The sequence below is a fragment of the Schistosoma haematobium genome, chromosome 6, assembly GCF_000699445.3.
Source record: "Schistosoma haematobium chromosome 6, whole genome shotgun sequence".
Taxonomy (NCBI): Eukaryota; Metazoa; Platyhelminthes; class Trematoda; order Strigeidida; family Schistosomatidae; genus Schistosoma; species Schistosoma haematobium.
Window position 1 is genome coordinate 5,465,857 of NC_067201.1, and position 20,529 is coordinate 5,486,385.

The 20,529-nt window shown below is 34.6% G+C and overlaps 1 protein-coding gene across 1 annotated transcript; it reads right to left on the bottom strand.

The window, feature by feature from the left end:
• Positions 1 to 10,600: 10,600 nt before the first annotated feature.
• On the bottom strand, positions 10,601 to 16,889 carry MS3_00008383 (uncharacterized protein). Its single transcript, XM_012938514.3, has 5 exons — positions 16,835 to 16,889; positions 15,446 to 15,516; positions 15,300 to 15,411; positions 14,201 to 14,381; positions 10,601 to 12,237 (listed from the first exon to the last, which is right to left on the bottom strand). The coding sequence occupies exons 2-5, from the start codon at positions 15,488 to 15,490 to the stop codon at positions 12,057 to 12,059; spliced, it is 519 nt and encodes a 172-aa protein (XP_012793968.1). The 5' UTR covers positions 15,491 to 15,516; positions 16,835 to 16,889; the 3' UTR covers positions 10,601 to 12,056.
• Positions 16,890 to 20,529: the final 3,640 nt, after the last annotated feature.

Genomic DNA, 20,529 nt, shown 5'->3' on the forward strand with positions numbered 1-20,529 from the left:
GAATAGAAAATTAGGAAAAGACGACAGAGGTGGATAGAACATACATTGTGGAAATCATCAAACTACATCACGAGGCATGCGCTAACTTGGGAGTGGAAAAGAGGAAGACCGAAGAATACATTGAGTAGGGAATCAGAAGCAGATGTCAAAAGGATAAATAGAATCTGGAAGGAACAGAGTTTGATTAAGAATGATGGAGGGTGGCCTATGCTTCGTCACAAGGGGTTCCAATCAAATATATATTTATGTTATTTTTAATATAGGGTTCAAACGTAAATCACTAATCAACTAATGTCATAATGGTAACTACTAGTTTTCAATGGGTAAACTCTTTAAGGTCATTCGTTTGTTTGTTTGTTTGGTTTTAGGGTTATTAAGATAAAAAAATGATTTGAAATGTCAAAAAAAATTAAGATTTAAAATTGTTCATTGTTTTTTTAAAGTTCATTTTAACTTATTTATCAAGAAAAGACAAACAAATCTTTTACATTGAAATGACCCAGCAACAGTTTTAATGATCCTTTATCTGACCTTAACTGGATTATATGATCAATATGATTATATGGTCAAAATATACATAATCGTCAACCGTCGTATATAATCATCGAGTTAATTCGTGTTAGTGAATAACGGGATTAAAATAAATCAATTACGAGAATGAAGTTTTGAATATGTATATTTTGTACAATCATTGATCCCGACGTGGTGGTCGGGCTTGCCTATCGCGATGATCCAACTGAGCTATATTAACTAAAACATATGTTCCTGTAGGTTCTACCATGCCAGACAGGTCGATTGGAGAACGGTAAGACTAAAAGCAGCAACTCAAAATCTGAGGGCGAAATCGTAATGCTGGCTGTAGAGGGGTGTGACAGCAGTAAGGTGGTTCCCTCAGGCAACCAGCATCTACAGCAGTGCCGTCTTCTCACAAGGAGGGGTGGGGTTAGAAAAGGTCGACCCTAAAAATGTAACACCTCACCCTACCTTACGGATTTCCGTCTCCGGCGGTAAGACCTTTCGAAGAATGGAGCTAACAAGTTAAAAATCTTCCATAAAAAGGCCATGCGCGACTGGCCTCAAGCCGTTGTCCCTTAGGCTCTGCGGTCACGCTCCCAAGTCGTTAAGACCAACACTAATCCAACTTTCTTTTCAGATTCCTCATAAAATACCCTTTCAAGGTGTGAGTAGCCGGGAAGTGACATCAACCCCCATACCCGTAACAGCACAAAAGATCAAGTTGGCCATTTATGGCGTAGGCAAGATATCCGTCTACCAATCAAAGGACGGGTTTACTGCGCAGCATTTCGTTCTATCCTACTTTATGGCAGTGAAAAATGGCCGGTAAGAGTAGAAAATATTCGTAAGTTACTAGTATTCGATCATAGGTGTCTTCGAAGAATCGCTCGTATATCCTGGGACCAACAAGTAAGTAATGCAGTTGTTAGGAAACGGGTACTAGGTAAGGATGGTAAATAAATTGATGAAGTAGTGCAACTTTATCAGTTGAGATGGCTGGGACATGTGATAAGTATACTCAATCACCGACTGCCTCGACGTGCGATATTTCATGGTGTAGGAGTAGATTGGAAGAAAGGTTGTGGTGGCCAGATCAAAACGTGGCACAAGTCCATGAAATCACTGAAAAGTGGACTGAGCCATGTTGTTAGGTGTAGACTACCTGGTTGGGATCTGCGAGATGATAGTAACCGATGTTTAGAAACTTTGAATGACATGGCTTAAAATCGTTTACACTGGTGCAGGTACATCCACTCTTCGTATTCGCCAAAATTCTAACCTTCTGAATTCTTCATTTACCCTTTTTTCTCTTTCAAAGTTTATTTCACTGGATTTTACTTCTCAAATAATGTTTTTAAACCCTAATGTTTCCGATTACTGCTTATACTTTTACTATCTCTACCACGATGAGATTTGAATCAACAATTGCATCTATGTGCTAATGTTGTATGGCAACTCGAACTGATGTACGTACGTACGAAGCTCTACGTTGTTGATGACTGACTGACTAATAATCATTGATGAGAGCAGATATAATCAGAGAGATGAAGAGAAGAGAGTGAAGTGAAGCGAAGAAAAATGAGGCACAAGCGAGCAAACTCGATTTAACCAAGCGTTAATCGATGTTTATAGTCAGACAAAAATAAGTTACAGATACATAATGAATGGGTTAAGTAATTAGCACACATACACTTACATGTGCTCACTAGTGACTAGCTTCGTGAGGGAATTCTCGGAGTTCTAGTGAGAAGCCGTGACCAGTGGAGCTAATCCGTGTCGGGTAGAGACAGGTATCTACCTCAGTACAATGGAAGTTGGTCGCGCAATTTCATGGATTGGTTGATGTTAGACACTAACACCATTGGATGCCGGCTCAGTGGTCTAGTTGGTTAAACGCCTGGCGCGAGACCGATAGGTCCCGGGTTCGAATCTCGCAGGGAGCGGGATCGTGGATGCGCAATGCTGAAGAGTCCCATACTAGGACGAAACGGCCGTCCAGTGCCCCCGGGTTTCCAACGGTGGTCTAACATCAATTTATTCATGATCTCAATCAAAAACTTAACAATCTCCACAACCCCTATACTGATACATAAAAACAGTCAAGGTTGATAAGCAAGTAATTAACAGGATCAAAATGGGACTCAAGAAAAACGAATAAATTAGTGTCTCCGAAAGTTAGAGTAAGCCATATGGGCTTGACATAGAGTCAGTCATTACACACTTATAATTTACAAGAAATAAATTAAGTATAACTGTCCTTATAAGTCATTGGTACAACTATCGTTTTTGGCAAGATGAATAAGGTTTGAATTCTGGCGCAAAATTCATCCATTCAAAAGGTCAAATAGCGGGACGACCAAAAAGTTAAGCCATGGTTTCCCATGCACATGTTACCTGTTGTCGAGGATTCTGGATATCGTTATTTATCAGCTATTAACAGCATTTTTTCTCCGTCACACGTCGAATTTCGTAATGTTTGTGCTTGTTACATAGATTTTATTGTAGTTTATTAGTAGTTTGACATATTTGTTGCTCACAACTTGGGTGAAGGTTTAGTCAGCCTAATGTGATTATTTATAAGGATGCAAACTCAAGCAATTAAAATTCGCCAATTATCAAGCCAAAAGCAGACCGCGATCAGAGTTTTAAATCCTAATAAACAAGAGAATTGTCCCAAGGTCACTTCAGCATCGCTTAAAAGTTATAGTCTCACAGTATTATTTTGTTTCCGACACAGCGAATTAATCAGATATCGAAAAACCACACTTATGGTTAAGGTGTGCCTGCCCTAAATAAGGAACAAAGCATATCCCATTGGTAGAAAAGTGTGACTTAAGCTTCTAAAGGGTATATATATATATAAATGTGTAGTTATTTCTCGATTCAATTGACTAATAAAAATCTTACCTTTTACTCAGGTGGCCGGTTGGGTTGGTGAATAGAATATTTGACGGTGTTAGAATCACACACCACACAACACAAAGTTCCATTTTTAATTTTTCTAATAACTAATTAATTTAATGGTATACTTTCAGTGTTTAGGTGCACGTTTTGTAGATTTATGTTCGGTTGGAAAATTTTATTGTTGTTACCTCTATTGTCTTAACACAGGGAAACTAAGTGATCTAGGATCTAGAGATTTGCGCATAATGAAGAATATTGAACTTTTGTTGACTTAGATGTAAATGGCCACTTAATGAGCTGAGGTCAATTTTATAACCAGTGCATCCAGGTTTTCCATTTTGGTCTAGCTTCAATTGACTCATGAATTCAATTATTAAATTACTACCATCTACACAAAACCCCTGTCTGATTATAATTTATTCTAATTATGATCTTTTTTATAGAAGAGTATTGGTATCTGGTCCCTGTTCTCTTATCTGGGTTTGTGATGGTAAATGATACTGAATCCATTTCAATGTAAGTTTCATCATTCCCATTTACATACCTTGACTGATTTTCTTTATGTATTTGTCCACACTCATTAGTTAACCGATAAATGGTTCTGCTGTTTAGAAGTCTTTTGAATCATCAGTTTCGTACATATTCTCTAATCGAATTTTCAATGTGAATAGGTTGATATCAGTAGAGATGCAATAGTAACCCTTGCTTATATTGTTACTGACAGAATCTGAGAAAGTTTTATTATTGATCTATGTAAGTTAACTCCTTATTATTTGAATTGCTCTCTCTTTTTCAAATATACTACTCAAATGCATCATATCTATCTGGTTTTCTATTCTCAGTAGTATTGTAATATAGAATTAATCATTTGTTATTTCTTTTAATTCATAAAACTGTACTATATAGATACAATAGTAAAACTTACATATTAATAAATTACATTATCAGAATAATTCTAAGTTTATACAATATGAAATTAAATGACCTTAATTTATTGAAAATGAACTTTTTATTCACTATTTACTTAAATTGTAATAAAAGAATAGTTCACCATAGTGATATTAATAACCTAAGCAACTATAGCAACTCACGTGCAATTGAGTTTGTTAAGATACAATTTGGTTAAGCCCTTTTGTTAACTTATTAAACAGTTAAAGTAGTCATTCGTACAATAACAACTTATCTATACCATTGTACCTTTATTATGGTTACACTTGTACGAATATATATGCTTGAGTATTGCTTACTGCCTACGCATATATATTCATTCGGCTAGGCTTACTATTAGTCGCTTAATTGATCCGATGATTAATTCATTTCACTATGAATATATATGTACATTTTAATCCTGTTGATTGACTCGCCGACTCGCTTGCTTGCCTGCTAGCTTTTCGGCACTACTCTTTCATGCTTACTTAGCGTACCTGCAATTTTGGTTATCTGTGCATAGTGCAATAATAAACGTAATCAGCACTTCGTATTCGCTTTCTGATTAATACACCATTGGGGCGTTATTTTGTGATGGTTATCAGGATGAACTGTATACAAAGTTTAAGAATTATATTGAATACCAACCACTACACAACTAAGATATTTGTTGACATTGAGGGTTGAAACCTTGAAAAGTTAACTTACTATTTGCTTAAATTTACATGTAATCTAACAAGAGAAAGATTATATACAGTGACCAAAATGAAACAGGCATGACGAAAATGTTTATAGGTTAACTGAGTATGTAAAAAAATTTAGTATCTAGTTGATGGATGACTACTGACTACTTGTTAAATGATACGGGTTTGAACCATTTTGAGGAAGGGATAGAGGAGTGATAGTTTCTTAAATATGACAGGAACGTCTTGTTGATAAATATCAATTAGAAGACTTCAGTTTTCAAGAATTCCCATTAATTACCCTCACCTACGCAAAGTAGATACAAAATTATACAATCACAACATGACAATTTCGCGACTTGATCGACTTTGAAAGTGTTTTATTCTCTCACTTGAATGTTTAATTTATGAGGCCTTTCCTGTCTTCTTCAACAGAACATCATTAGTTAATACTTGAAAATGAAGTAAGTTAGTTCTATCAACCTGAATGGTTGTCGTTCATCATTGTGTAGGAACTACTTGCATATTAGCTTTGGTCGATTTCTCCTCTTACTTGATAATCTTTTTTCTTATTATTTGATAGAATGTGTTGATTTTGATAAGTTTATCAGCTAACACTTGACCATAATGACATGCTGCTAAACATTTTCTGGTTCTCTTTGTGTTAAGTTTATCCGATATTTCTACGTTATCTTAGTCAAACTAATGTTCTCAGTCGCCCACACACAATGATATAAGTGCAACTATATCGGCTTGTTTATCATAAGTCTCCAAAGAGAGAGGAGGGCCACTTGATCCTATGTAGTGCTACTCACAGTTGGTAGATATCTGACTTGTCTCCATTAAAACATTCAGCTTAAAGAAAACTCGTCACTTACAAAATCTTCATTGTAATTTATAAACATTCTATATCATCAGTTAAAGTCAATTAGTACCAAGTACTAGACAATATGACCATAGTCCCAACTGAGTAATTGATTATTATGAAGTAACTAAACCGTTGAATGTCATTAGTTTTTTGTTATTTTTGGATCACTTATTGATTACTACCTTCATTATCTTGAACATAACAGTTTTATTCTTGTGTATAAATGTATACAATCCTCCAGCATCTCATAATAATAATAATAATATTCCCTTTGATATCTATATCATGTCACACTGACAAAGTGTAAATGATCTTAAATTGATAGAGAACTAAACATAATGATGAACAGAACAATTAGGTTGTAAAGTTTCGTTCTAAGTCATTAAATAAAGAAATTTTATTTTTTAGAACAGTGACTTCTAACATATTCTATAGGTTAATAATGTAGTAAGTATCAGAAGGGGTTTTGTCGACATCATAGTAATTTTAATAGTTAAGATCATGAGTCAAATGAAGTTAGACCACCATGGAAAACCTGAAAACGCTGGACGCTCGTCTCATCCTAGTATGGGGCTCCTCAGTAGTGCGCATCGATGATTCTACTTCGCAAGATTTGAACCCAAGAACCTGTCAGTCTCTCTTGAGAACGCTTAACCTCTAGACCACTGAGCTGGCCGGCATCCAGTGTTGTTAATGTCTAACTTCAACTAATTCACGAAATTGAGTGACTAAAGTTAACTCTGCCTATAGCTCTCCTAAAGTTACTGCCCGTTTCAAGTCCGGGTAAAAGAGGAGGGTTAAGTATGGGATCGACAACCATATCCCATAGAAAACAACCTTGTTATAAAAAAACAATTACCAGAAATGACTAAAATTAGCAAACAAAAAGATTATTTAACCTTTAATTTGATCACAGAGAACTTTCAACTTTTTCTTCTTTTACTTTCACATGATAATCACATGTCTTCAACAATCTTGATTGACAAATGCATTCAGTAAATTATTTTAGTTCATCAAAACTTTACACTTAATCTTAAATCATTCACTTTATGGTTACATTCTAAACTAGAAATACTTCATTAAGAAGGATATTTGAATATCTGTTAACTTATGTTGTTTCTTTTCCAATTATTCTAGTTCATAGTCATATATAGTAGGATACAGAATTCCTTTTGATTAATCTGAAGAATAAAAATCTAAATCTCATAGACAATAATACTTGTTAGTAAAATCATACTTACAAACTTCAGTTAAAAGAGTATGCAAAATTGATGTTCATTGATTGTCACAATTCTGTTAATACTAATACCAAAATAATACACATAAATTCAAATCCACATCTGATTTCAGTGTATACATGGAGTGTGTACAACAGTGAATTCGAAGAAGCGCGTATCGTCCCATTTGGAACTTGTAGGTTGGATGTACTTACATTTGAGTAAGCGTTCATTTCAGTACACAAACCTAGTACCTGACTCATAGCAACTTGATACAGATAGTCACTCACTTGAGTCATAGGTATGAATTTTAACTTAATTTGCAATGAATTAAATTATTCTGTTATTGGTATTTTGATTTTGTTGAGAAAGCTGATGGGTCCGAGTCCCGGATTTAACATAAACTGTGGGATGAGGGCACATACACTTGATATGTCCAAAATAAAACGAAACGCGCTTTATCGACTCCACTGTTAGCTACATTCCATTTATATCGTATAAACTTGTGTCATAATGGTTATATTGAAGCAATCCGCACAGAATGAGCATGTAACAACGACGTCAAAATATGAACAACAGGATAATCCAGTAGTTTGGAGTTAAAGCAATCTCACTGTAATTCAAATTCATATATAATGGTTGTTTTAAATTTCCCCATTGCTGTTTAAGACTTCCACAGATCAGTTTTTTTTATATACAACCACCCTGTGTGGATTGCTTGAGCATTGCCACTAAGTCACAAACATTTTAAAGAGATGGATCATGCCTCGAAGTGCAATCTAGGATGCACGTTTCTTTTTTTAGGGACTCTTAAGCTGAATGTACCTGCATCCCAGAGTTGCTGTACATTTCGGTACTCGAATCCAACACCTTTCGCTTCAAATGCCATCACACTATCCATCTAGCTACTGAATCCAGGTAGAAACTGGTTTGTGCAATTGTATGAACTGAGATTTTGATTCATATATAATGGTTGTCTGAAACTTTCCATTGATGTTTAGGACTGCAAATGATCAGCCACTTTTTGGCTTGCTAGCTTATGGATGATACAATGGGGTTTGTAGCGAAAGTTTCTGGGTTCGAGTTCACAGATTGGATATCAACTCGAATGCAGGTACGTCTAGGCGACGAGCCCAAATGAAACGAAAGTCGCTTTCTAAATCCGGCTGCTAACTACCATCCATCTCTGTTTGTAATTGTACTTTAGTTTGAAGGTTCCCCCAAAAAACACAAATTTCTAGTCAACTCAACAGGACCATGCAAGATGTTTCCATTATTTGCTAATAATCAACAAATTCAAATGTAGTCATCCATAGTTATATTTCCAACCTCGCTGATAGGATTCGACAATCTTTGGAGAGTAAGCAACTTAGTTTAAGTTACTTTATTACTTGTGACAAATACTGGTATGAATGCCTTCACCACTCACCAATACTACGACAAACCAACGGTTATTGGACCTACCTAAATATGATCTTTTTAGATTTCAATAAATTATTGTTAAATAAAATTAAGTACGTTCTTCACATTGAAATGTTCCCATTAGCATCATGAAGATATGGAATTTTTGTTGGGTAATTAACTATTTGTTTAGAACACAATAGAATAAATAATACTTATTCCCAGAAGTTCTTAAATTTAAATAGCGAACTGCTTACGAGTCCCTAACTAGAGTGAAACACTTATTGACATTCTTTAAATAAATTGAATATTTACAGACCCTTTAATTGATCGAAAAGTTTTCAGGTAGATAATATGAAATCCTATTGAGAAGTCTTGACCTACACAGTTTACAGTAGTGGGTATGATTGTCATTGCTTTTATTATGTCACAAAGAAAAATAATACCAGGAAATATACACCCTCAAATTTCATAACATTAAATAAGTGAAATTATACATATTGGAAGATGAGTGGACTCTGGATTTAATCTTGTGTTCAATCAAAAAGAGATCATTACTGAGGAATTTAGAAATATGAAAACTAACAGAAGTTTATTTAAGCAAAGACGGATAGTGACTATCGGTAGAATCCAGGACGTGTGTTTCGTCCTACCTGGGACTCTTCAGCTGTGTGTACGATCTGGATTCATTAGCTAAGTGGATAACGCGAGAGTTTGAAGCGAACGGTATTGGGTTCGAGTCCCGGAGTGAACATCAACTCGGAGATGCATTTACAATTAGCTGACGAGTCACAAATAGGACAAAACGCGCGTCCTGGATTCCACTGCTAGCCACTATCCATCTTTGATTAAAAATTTTGGGACTTAAGGCAATATCGAGACAATCCGCAAAGGATGCACATATACCAACAAGGGACTGATCAATTACAGCCCTAAATAACAATGGGAAGATACAAGTAAAACGACAGCAAGTGAATTTAACAGAAGTCTAGTCCTTTTTTATGTTTAATGTATTAGATGATATTGACCTTCAATAATTAAAACATAGTTTCAAATTAAAAGTTCTATAAACCACTTTATAGATAGATTATCTATTAATCATATGAATAATTGTACGTTTGCTTGTAGATAAAACTGATTCATCAGAGACTATAACTGACCTTAAATATAGTTAAACACACCATTTATTGTTAGTTAAATTTATTTACCAATAATCTTTTTCAGGACATGCGATATGACCAAATAAAGAAAAACAAGTTTGCTCAATAAGAAATTAATTATTTTAATAAAATGTTACGTAATTAATTAGCTTAATCAAAACTTTAACTAACCAGTTAGGAATTATTACCAAAGTCTGATTTGATAACTTTGAATAAATTGAACAAAAGGTACATTCGAAGTCTAGCATAGTGCCATGATAGAATGGAAGAACAAAAATGACTCCTTAAACTAGACAGGATTAAACTTTACTATAAAACAACTATTAATCTATGAAATTTTTCCATAGGAATCAAAGAAAAACCTTCACATCTCAAGTAAAGAACTGTGTCTACAGATTAGAATATGTAGATTGTAATGCCTATTATATTCGACAGTCATCTCACGAGATCATAACTAATGTCATGGAGCATCTAATTTACATAAAAAAGATCTATTAATCCTGTAGAACTCGAGAATCTTCGAATTAAATCAGCAATAACAGTGCATTTTATTGTTCAAAAACACCGAATGGATATTATGAAAATCAAAATAATCTAGAAATTTTTTCCCAAATATAAAGGCAAATTGCAAAAGTTTCTCAAATACTACCAAACTTTAATGTGCTCAAAAGAAAATAAGGTATTACTGTCTATCCAATTTGAACCATTTGTCCAAATAGTCATACATAATGCGATTGTTAATACATAACATTGAATGAAATATATCAAGTTTAATTTGATAAGTCATATAAGCTATTTTCTGTTCAAATATCATAAGTAATACAATAAAGTAACTTGAAAGGGGTTAAATTAAATTCTATAACGAGCCTTAGGTTTAATACATAACATATTCCTTAAATTAATTATTACATATACAATCTTCATCCTCAGATAAGTTTATATTGTTACACTCTTTGTTTGGACAATTTTCATACTTTTGATCAAATATGTCACCGACTACCACACATTCGATTGAACGCAATACTTTCAAATTTCTTAGAGAGCGCAACATACATTTAGACCACTGATTTAAAATTCAGTAATCCCCATATAAAACTCTAATAAAATTGCATTGTGAGTTACATGTTTTTGTGAAGTTTCAAGAGAAGACCCCTGTTGGGATAGTCGGAAAAATATACCAATAATTATCGTGTTAAGTCTATGGTGGCTTTGGACCTTAAATGTACATTTCCTATTGGTCGATGTTTACTTCACTTGTTAAATATTGTACAAATGTTGTTTCCTATTTTATGGTACGATGTGGTATGCTTGATTGGTATATAAACAAAGTATGTTTGAAATATGATGATTCATAACTCAGAGGCTGTGACTTGTGTTCTTGACTCAACTGGCTAGGACAGACAGCGAAGCGGGACCAAATCAGGGCACTAGGTCGTCCTTACGTGTTTTACGTGTTACTGTCCACTGTAATCGATCGATAAATACGCTGCTTATCAAACCCTGCAGTCTCACACGTTACAACAACCTCATAGGTTTTTTTCTTTTCCTTTAGTATAGTTTTTGAGATAAAGCAACTTTAACTTTCGTTACAAGAACTAATCTTGAGTATTTTACAACACTGAACTGACTTTCTATTTGAATAAAAACAAATCCACTGTTATAGTTCTATTCATAGTTTTGAAGAGTAAGTTTGACTATTCTTATTCTTACATATAATTGGAGTGGCTGAAAATACTTCTTTTGGATGCAAAGCTCTGGCTTTTTGACCCGAATAGCAATTGTTTCAGCCATCTGTAGGATTCGCAGTCTGACGGGATTAGGTAGACTGTCGTTAACACGATAGACTATTGCAAAAGTTATGTTAGCAAATGTTCTAGGGATTTGTACATTCGGGCTCGTGAGCCCCTCCCCGTGTGGTTAAGAAAAGGTTTAGTCAAAACTGTTGACAGCTCCATCTCAGACCATCTAGTTCAAACAGGACATACAGCCAACATGGAGCAATCTTTTGCAATAGTCTATCGTCTTACATATAATTACTAAGAATCATTTTGAACAGTTATCGTATGACATAAAAACAAGTGGATCCTTTTTTTGTTGAATACTACTGACCACTTTTATTATTATTAATAATAATAGTAATAATAACAGACACAAATTTTGGTGGTTAAAAAATAGAAGAGCCCGTGCACAAATAGATAAGAGAAACTATGTTTATATTTATACCGACAACCAATAAAAAAGAATATTAAATGAAAGAGGAATGGTAAAATAATTAAGCTGAATTCAGAATTTAATGAATAGATACATTAAATTCTATTCTCATGTAAGGTAGACATGTGATAAAATTCTCAATAGTAAACATTTTAAGACAATTATAGTGTTATTCAATTTTTAACCAAATCTCTGCATTGCCATCTTCACCATTCATTAATGATGGATCGTATATAATCCAATAATACGGTTCTGGCATATAGTTAAAATTACCTTCTGATAATTGTTCAATAAAATCCTTTGTTTCATCCATAAATTCATCTTGTTTAATAGATTTTAAATGGAAACGTCTGCGCGTATTCAAAAGAATTCAAGATGGAAATGTTTTCAGTAAATAAAATATGAATTAAGTCATTGAACAATATCTACTATAAATAATGTGAGAAGAGTAAAATCTACCGCATAACATGAATTCATCACACTTTAAGTTTAATTATCGGCTACCACGGCCTAAAGTTACCTTAATAATATTTAAAAATTGAAATCAATGAAATTTAGTTTGAAATGACATGCCACTGAAGAAGAAGAAGAAACAGCATATTCCACATAAAATTGACAAGTATTTCATCTGTTAAAGATGAAATCATCAAAGGAGAGAAAGGGTTGAAGTTTTAAGCGATGATAAAACGGACATTGAATAAAAACAAATGAGCAATAATCAAGCCACCTAGCTGATATAAAATTAAAGTTAATATCGTTACTGAACGTCAATAACAAAGAGATAACGTAATTGACAAAAGCTAAAATAATATGACTATTTGACCATGTCGACGAGAGGTCTACCACACTTGCACTCTTTGTACAAAGGTTAAGGCGAAAGCGCCACTTCATTACATGACTTCATCTTTAACATATGTATAACGTTAATCATGCTATTTCCTATATTTATTTCTTATGTTGCTTCGAACATAAATATTACCAATGCAACTCTAGGTTGTTTGTAGCTGATGATAAATATTTATATATAATGAATTCATGTTGTACCGCAAATCTTGTTCTTCTCGCATCATTTAAATTTACCAAGGGATCGGGATGTATGAAACGCTCAGTGTGTACAATGTGTTACATTTTAGTAACCAGTGTAACTAATACTTACTGAATACAAGTTATATATATATATATATATATATATATATATATATAATGTGTAACGTTTAGCATTATTAATTAAATTCTCAAAACGAAGTAGATACACTAAGCTTCAAGTGTTTATGATCAAGTGAACCACTTACTGTATTGTATACACCAGGAAAAAGTAGACCTATGATAACCAACACAACGTACAAATAATTAATCTGTGTGAAGGTCCCGGGTTCGATCTCTGGTCGCGCGGTTGCGAACGCACATTACTAAGGAATCCTATACTAGGAAGAAACGCCCGTTCAGTGCTTCCAAGTTTTCAAAAGTGGTTTGACCTAGATCTACTCATGATTTCAATGTAATTGAACAATATTCATAGCCTATTACTGATAATAACCAAGTCAAAAAAGCTATTGTAAGAGCTTAATAACAAAGGTTAAAAATATTCGTTAAAAATTGTCCTAAAACTTTAGAGATAAATTACAACTTATTTGCCAAACAATGGAGACTTTTGAAAAACTGACTGCACTTTACATAAGACACTAGCGAAGCTATGGCAACGATGTAATTACCCAAGGGAGTTCTAACGATATATCCTCATTTACAAAACGACAATTTCCCGTTCTTTCTTTCAGAAACCATAATTCTAAGAGAAATTCAGTATTTATATTTTCGAAAACTACAGGAATATCCAGTAACTCCGAGGTCCTATACAAATGCTCCGTTGATTGGAAGATATTGTGAACGAGAACACAAGTGGGGACAACCAATGTACTTTTAATACAAAACTACAGAATATTTTGGTAAAATATGAGAACTATACATTGAATACTTCATTTGCAAATTTCCATCATTTGTACCCCACACTTTCTATGATTCTTCCAGTTCACGACTTCATCTTATTTCCTCTTCTATTCTCTTCAACCCGATCTTCTTGGCCTTCTTGCTGCCACTCATTCAATTTATGATTGTTGTTACATACTACTTATATCGATAGACATAGGTAACACACACCACACATATAGAGATGAGAGTATTATACAATCGTATTATAAGACTATGAGTTCAAACTTTGTTTCACCTGGTATGATGCAAGTATTTTATTCACGGGCATTGGGTTTATTACACACATAAGTTTTCGGAATGTACCAATAATATACATGAAAATCTTACTTTATATAAACAGAGAAATTAGGCCATTCGCTTTGGAAAATATGAGGTGATTTATCACACGCTTTCATGCCAATCTGATCATCTGTCACGTGCCGAAGTACCGTGAATAATGATTCGCAAGCAGGTCCTCCACTTGGTCTGATTTCCACAACAGTTGGATATTTATTGCAGTCTTTTGAGCCTAATTAAAAAACCGTAAACAAAAAACCATTCAAAATGAACTCAATCAAGTCAAGTCTTAAACACTCGCATTAAACTAAATCTATTAAATATACTGCTCTTGGCATACTTTTGATTTGTCTGGTTTCTTCATTTGTATTACGACTAACAAATCAGAATAATGTATAGTTTCAACCAAAGTGGATTTTTATACATTTATGTAGCCATTGGAAGATGTTACGTCGAAACAAAACATTGATTGCTTAGATTTTAACGTATAGCTGAGCTGTTATGACAGAAAAGTAGTTATATGATCTCTAGTTTGATTCAAAACTAGTTTACCCGTTAGTAAAACTGACGACCTATTTACCAATTGGCACACTGATCAGTGAACATCAACAAAGATTAACGCTTATTGGTCCTCAAGATCCTTCTAACTCAGTGATCAACCATATAACGAAGATAGAAAGCAGACCAATTCTCTATTGTACTGAAGTTAGTCATGAGTCAAAATTAATTTATTAATATGATTGAAATATTTAACCACACGGCAACACAACTATTATATTACAGTGTGAACATAGGTTAGTCATAAGCGGTACAAAACTAGAGTAAGAAGTAAATAATTAGCCAGGGAAAAACCTGGGACAATAAGGTATATGAAAAGTCCACAAGTCAAACACCAAACTACAATCTTTAAAGCGGTCCTATTTGTGTTCTAGATACTCTAACAAAATGATCACAATATCCTAATCAAAAACAAAGTGAACGTAATGGTTTTAAAATAGACCAGTTATTATTTAAATATACCAATTTTAACTGAATATCGCGACAAATAGCAAAACGTGATACTAAAGCTTTAAAATGCTTTCTAATGTACAAAAATGAAGCAAAAAACCAAAATATTTTACACATTAACATATGAAACAAGACAAATTACCAAATTTTTCGGCAAAAGCAACTTCAACTTGTTCCATAATTTCATCAAATGTCATACTCTCATTTCTGTAACCCATCCACTTACTCACTCGAACAGATCCCTTTTTGACTTTCTGCCAATTCGTGTAATTTTTCTACTTAACTTACCCCAGATTCATAGGATTCCAATACATCATACAAAGGGCTGCACATCTTTCAGCAACGCTATTTTAAAATACCTGCAAAAGATATGTGTTATATATATATATATATATTGAAGTGTGAGAAACTATGAAGTACTAGAATATCTAGTGTGTCGTATACTGAGAACTATACTACACGAGATTTCGTTTGGTTGAACAAATGCACTCATATTTAAACTCACCTCAAAAATGAATATAATCCAGTTGACATCCTTACCTCTTACTCATCTTTATTATTTGCATTTTTATTAAAAATGAACATTAAACATGTTAAAATGGACGTGGTTCGTGTACGTAATAAAATAACTTATCAGGAATAGCTTCTTCAGGCAAAACGCAATGATTTATTTTCAACTATTATTCTCCCTAAGACTTTAATTAAAAAGAGAAGACGGATGTAATGAATTTTGAGTTTTCTAAATTTTTCGATAGAGTCGATCATACAGATTTTATCAATAAGCTTAACACGAAAGGTAATTTGCTATTGATAGACAAAATTAAATATTTAAATAGTCGAAATTTCAAGGTTAGGGTAGGCTCCACATTCTCCCAATCTACAGAAAGCCCCAATGGGGTCCTGTACAATAACTTGAAAACTAATGTTCCCGGCGGTCTCATTTTCCTAAGAATAAGTCGATCAATAATCATCAGAGTAAACCTAATCGTAAGTACTTATTAAAAAGATCAAAGCCTTTCCAGCTAGACGTTTCCAGAACCGGTGGTCAGTTTGTGATAAAGTTATTAGTTCGCGATACCGAACTACGGGACTATAAGCCATGTGGTAGTATGACTTAACTTACTCTCAACATTAGTGCAAAAACAAATTCAGATGAGATATTTCGCCAATTACACATACAAATTAGACAATAATGCCCCCTAGAAGTGTCGTATGGTTGACAAAGTACCGGAAGTCTTGTTATACTATATTTCGAAGTCCTTAGCCAAACGGAAAAGTACCTTTACAATAAACCTTGGAAAAGTACATTTCTAATGCATTTTATTCCAGTTTGGTAGTAGAACGGCCCACCTATATCCTAAGATTTACTAGACATCATGTTTAAATGAATTTAGAGCACGAAAATATCGAGTTTCTGTTATGTTCGAATGAACTAATGACGACAAAGAAATTTTGCTTCTGGCCTGAACTGAATATTCAATAAAAACTGCAATGATAATTGGAGTAGCTGCTTCAGTTTCGAACTTTGGTTCACAACCCGTGTCGTTTGGGACCATGGATTATCGGCGTCTTCATCACTGGATTACTGTTTATAAAGATATACCGCTAGTACACTTAACGCATTCCAAATGCATTGAAAGCCAACAATCTTATCATCACACCATAATATTTTCTTACCGCTTCCGACGTAAATGTAAAAGTGTCCGCCAGGTTAAGGTCGAATGTGTTCTCGCTGATGCATATATAATCCAAAGATCAATTATATTCGTATATTATATTATATTCGTATAGCAATACTTTATATTGAGTAAATAATGTTGACTTCTTTGACACAGAAAGAACTATGATAAGGATGTTGATATCATCCTTCTATGTTTTGATTGTAGAAGACCCCTAATAAATTTTGACTAGTCTTATTGAATTAGTTTCAGTGTATTTGATAGGTACTCAGTAGATATTAACATCTAAAAAGAAAATTGTGGTTTCTGGGCTGTAGCCATTTTCGATCATGGCAGTGTAAAGTTTCATACTACCAAAACATTTAACAGAAGAACAGTTTGGACATCAGTTTTTTTAAATTTTAAGGATACTTGAGATTGAGCTGGCAATAAGTTATTTATGTGGGGAGGTTTTGGAATGGAAAAACGGTAGTGAACTCTAAATTGAGGGAATAGGTGGCGCAGGGTGGGAAAGCAGCAGATGAAATCATAGACATCATAAATCTCTCAGTACTCAATCCAAACCATCTTTTTAAGTCTTTAGACATCCTAAAACGCATTCGCTTTATTGCTGAACGATTTTAGAAAGTTCCTGAAGGTTACAGTGCAACAGACCGATCATTCACCAACAAAATAATATTCATGAATAATGGTGATAACATAAGAAACCGAGAGAATTTTTAAAAATTCTGAAAACCTCGTAAAACCTGTTTGCAGCCAATACAACTCAACAGCTTCAAAACCCGTATAGAAGTCCTTCTAGGGGATAGTACAAATCAAAGACGAGAAGTTCATATTCAGGAAACAGCCCGTTGTTAGAATAAAAGAGTTATAGCTGAAAAATAAGATTGTTCATCTTTTTATTCAATATAAATATCACATTTCCTATTTCCCTCTACTAATCGATGAGACGTTTGCGTATTTATATCGTTCAGCTTGTTCTCCGTATAGTGTGATAAACTGTACGGTGAAGCCGTTTAAGTACTCTGAGTTAACTATAACAGGGGTCGATATTTAATTATTTTTAGTCAGGGGTGTGTAAATTCAAACATATGGTTACATAGAGCCAACGTCTGCTACTGTGATTAGGATCAGCATTTTACCTAACTTATTTATCAGGTTTACCTGACAACAGATGTCCTAACTCCCTTTATATGCAGGTTTGTACTAGATCATGGCATATAATCTTTAATCTAAACAAACAATAGTATGTGCCGCGATTAATTTTTCGAAATAAATATTTGGTGGTGCTCCTACCATTCTCCAATATTCCAGATGATAAGCAATGAGTTTGTTTCTTGTCATAATATAATATATATATTTATTTACATGACGTGATATAATTTCGCTTCCTCAGAGTTTTGCCCATATTTATGTATTTTGTTCTTATTGTGTCGGAACTCACACCTAAATTGGAACGTCTGAATTATATCCGCTTTGTTTATTGCTGATGCGGTCAAGGCACAAAAAACCTATCACATTGAACAATGCATCTATATCAAATGTGATTGTATTGGCGTTCTCCGTGTTGTATTTCTGAGTCTTGCTTTTCATATGTCGATGCTAACTGAAGGTAATGTTTAACTAACTGTATGAAGACTTTCATGTTCTGGCTATACGTTATGCCTCGCCACGATCAAACATATGATCGATCTATACTTTCAACTGATGCCCGATAAGTATCCTAAACCTCCCATAGCTTCCGTATCTGACATAAAACTACTAACGCCGCTGCACCTCCATTTTCGAAAGCGCGCCAGAATCCTGCAAAAATGACTTAATTACTTACTTACTTACTTACACCTGTTACTCCTCGTGAAGGAGCATAGGCCACTCACCAGCATTCTCCATCCAACCCTGTCCTGGATAAGCCTTTCAAGCTCCTTTCGGTTGTTGTTCGTCCTTTTCGTATCTGCTTCTATTTCCAGACGTAATGTGTCCTTTGGAGACCATTGCTTTTCCAATCCTCGCCTTTACGTCTGCATCTGGACCTCCTTGTTCATCGATGATGCTTCTCAGGTATGTGAAGGATTCTACATCATCCAGAGTTTCGTTATCAAGGGTGACTGAACTGCTGTTCTCCGTTTTGTACTTGAGGACCTTGGTTTTCCCCTCGTGTATGTTGAGGCCTACTGATACAGAGACTGCTGCTACACTGGCTGTCTTTATCTGCATTTGTTCTTGTGTATACGATAGGAGGGCTAGGTCATCTGCGAAGTCCAAATCGTCGAATTGGTTCTGATATGTTCATTGTATTCCGTGTTTTCCCTCGAATGTCGAGGTCTTCATTATCCAGTTGACCACCAGAAGAGAAAGGAAGGGAGAAAGTAGATGGCCTTGTTTGACTCCGGTCCACATTTGGGATGCGTCTACCAGCTGTCCTCCATGCACGACCTTGCACTCTAGTCCGTCGCATGAGTTCCGAACAATGTTGACAATCTTCTCAGGAACTCTGCAGTGTCGAAGACGTTTCCATAACGCTCTCCTATCTACACTGTCAAATGCCTTCTCATAATCAATGAAGTTGATGCATAATGACGAGTTCCACTCATCTGATCGTTCGACGATGATCCGTAGTGTCGCAATTTGGTCTGTGCGCAACCGATCCTTACGGAATCCAGCTTGTTGATCTCGAAGTTGGGCGTCTACTGCGTCTTTCATCAGGTTCAGCAACACTGTGTTAAAGACTTTCCCTGGTACTGACAGTAGTGTTATGCCTCTGTATTTTTCACATTTGCTCAGATCTCTTTTCTTAAGAATCCTGACGAGGTGTCCTTCTTTCCAGTCTATCGGCACTTGTTCCTCCTCCTGAAAAAAATGAACTTGCCTAAAACGAGCTCAGTTACATTATAGATTTGGAAATGATCTAGCATGAAACGCCTTTAGCTGGACTCATTTAGAGCTTGAAAGCTTGACTTAAGGTGAAATTCATGGATTCTTCATCTTCCTCAGTAAATGTGGGTATTATTTGTTACAATAGTATGCTCTCAGATGCAATGCGTTCCGTTAAACACTTTCTTCCTCGCTTGTAAACATCAATCTACTATAACCTTATATGTGTTGATTTTCCCACTAAATAATCGAAAAATACATTCCTCTCGACTAAAATACAGACCTCGATATTAAACAACCAGGCGAAATGTTGTTGTTTCCTGACAATCAGGCTAAAACGATGAGTTCTGGAAAATTGTGTTTTAGAGAGCTTCGGAAAAAAATGGAAGAGTCTAAGACGATTTCTCAGCATATCCTTCTTCGTTTTTTGCGTAATCTATAGCAATTCACCTGCATTGTGAATTTGAGTCTCTCTATAACGAGAGAACAGAAAATATTGATTTTTGATGTGTTCGCATACATATAATTGTCACAAAACATATCAGCACATTTTTAAAGAATCCCAGAAAAGTCTATATTTTTTCTGATTTCTTACGGTTTTTAAACAATCAAATAACAGTTTATTCAACACGATTATTTTCCTTGCTATATGAGCCTTGGCTTATGTTCGCTCATTTTCAGAATGACTGAAAAGAATTAAGAAGCTAGAGACACACACGATGGATCGATTTTTTCACTGTTCTTGGTTCTTATTTGCACATTTTTCCTTAGATTAGTAAAACTTGATGGGGCGCTTATTGAAGGGGCGAGTTATAACAAAAT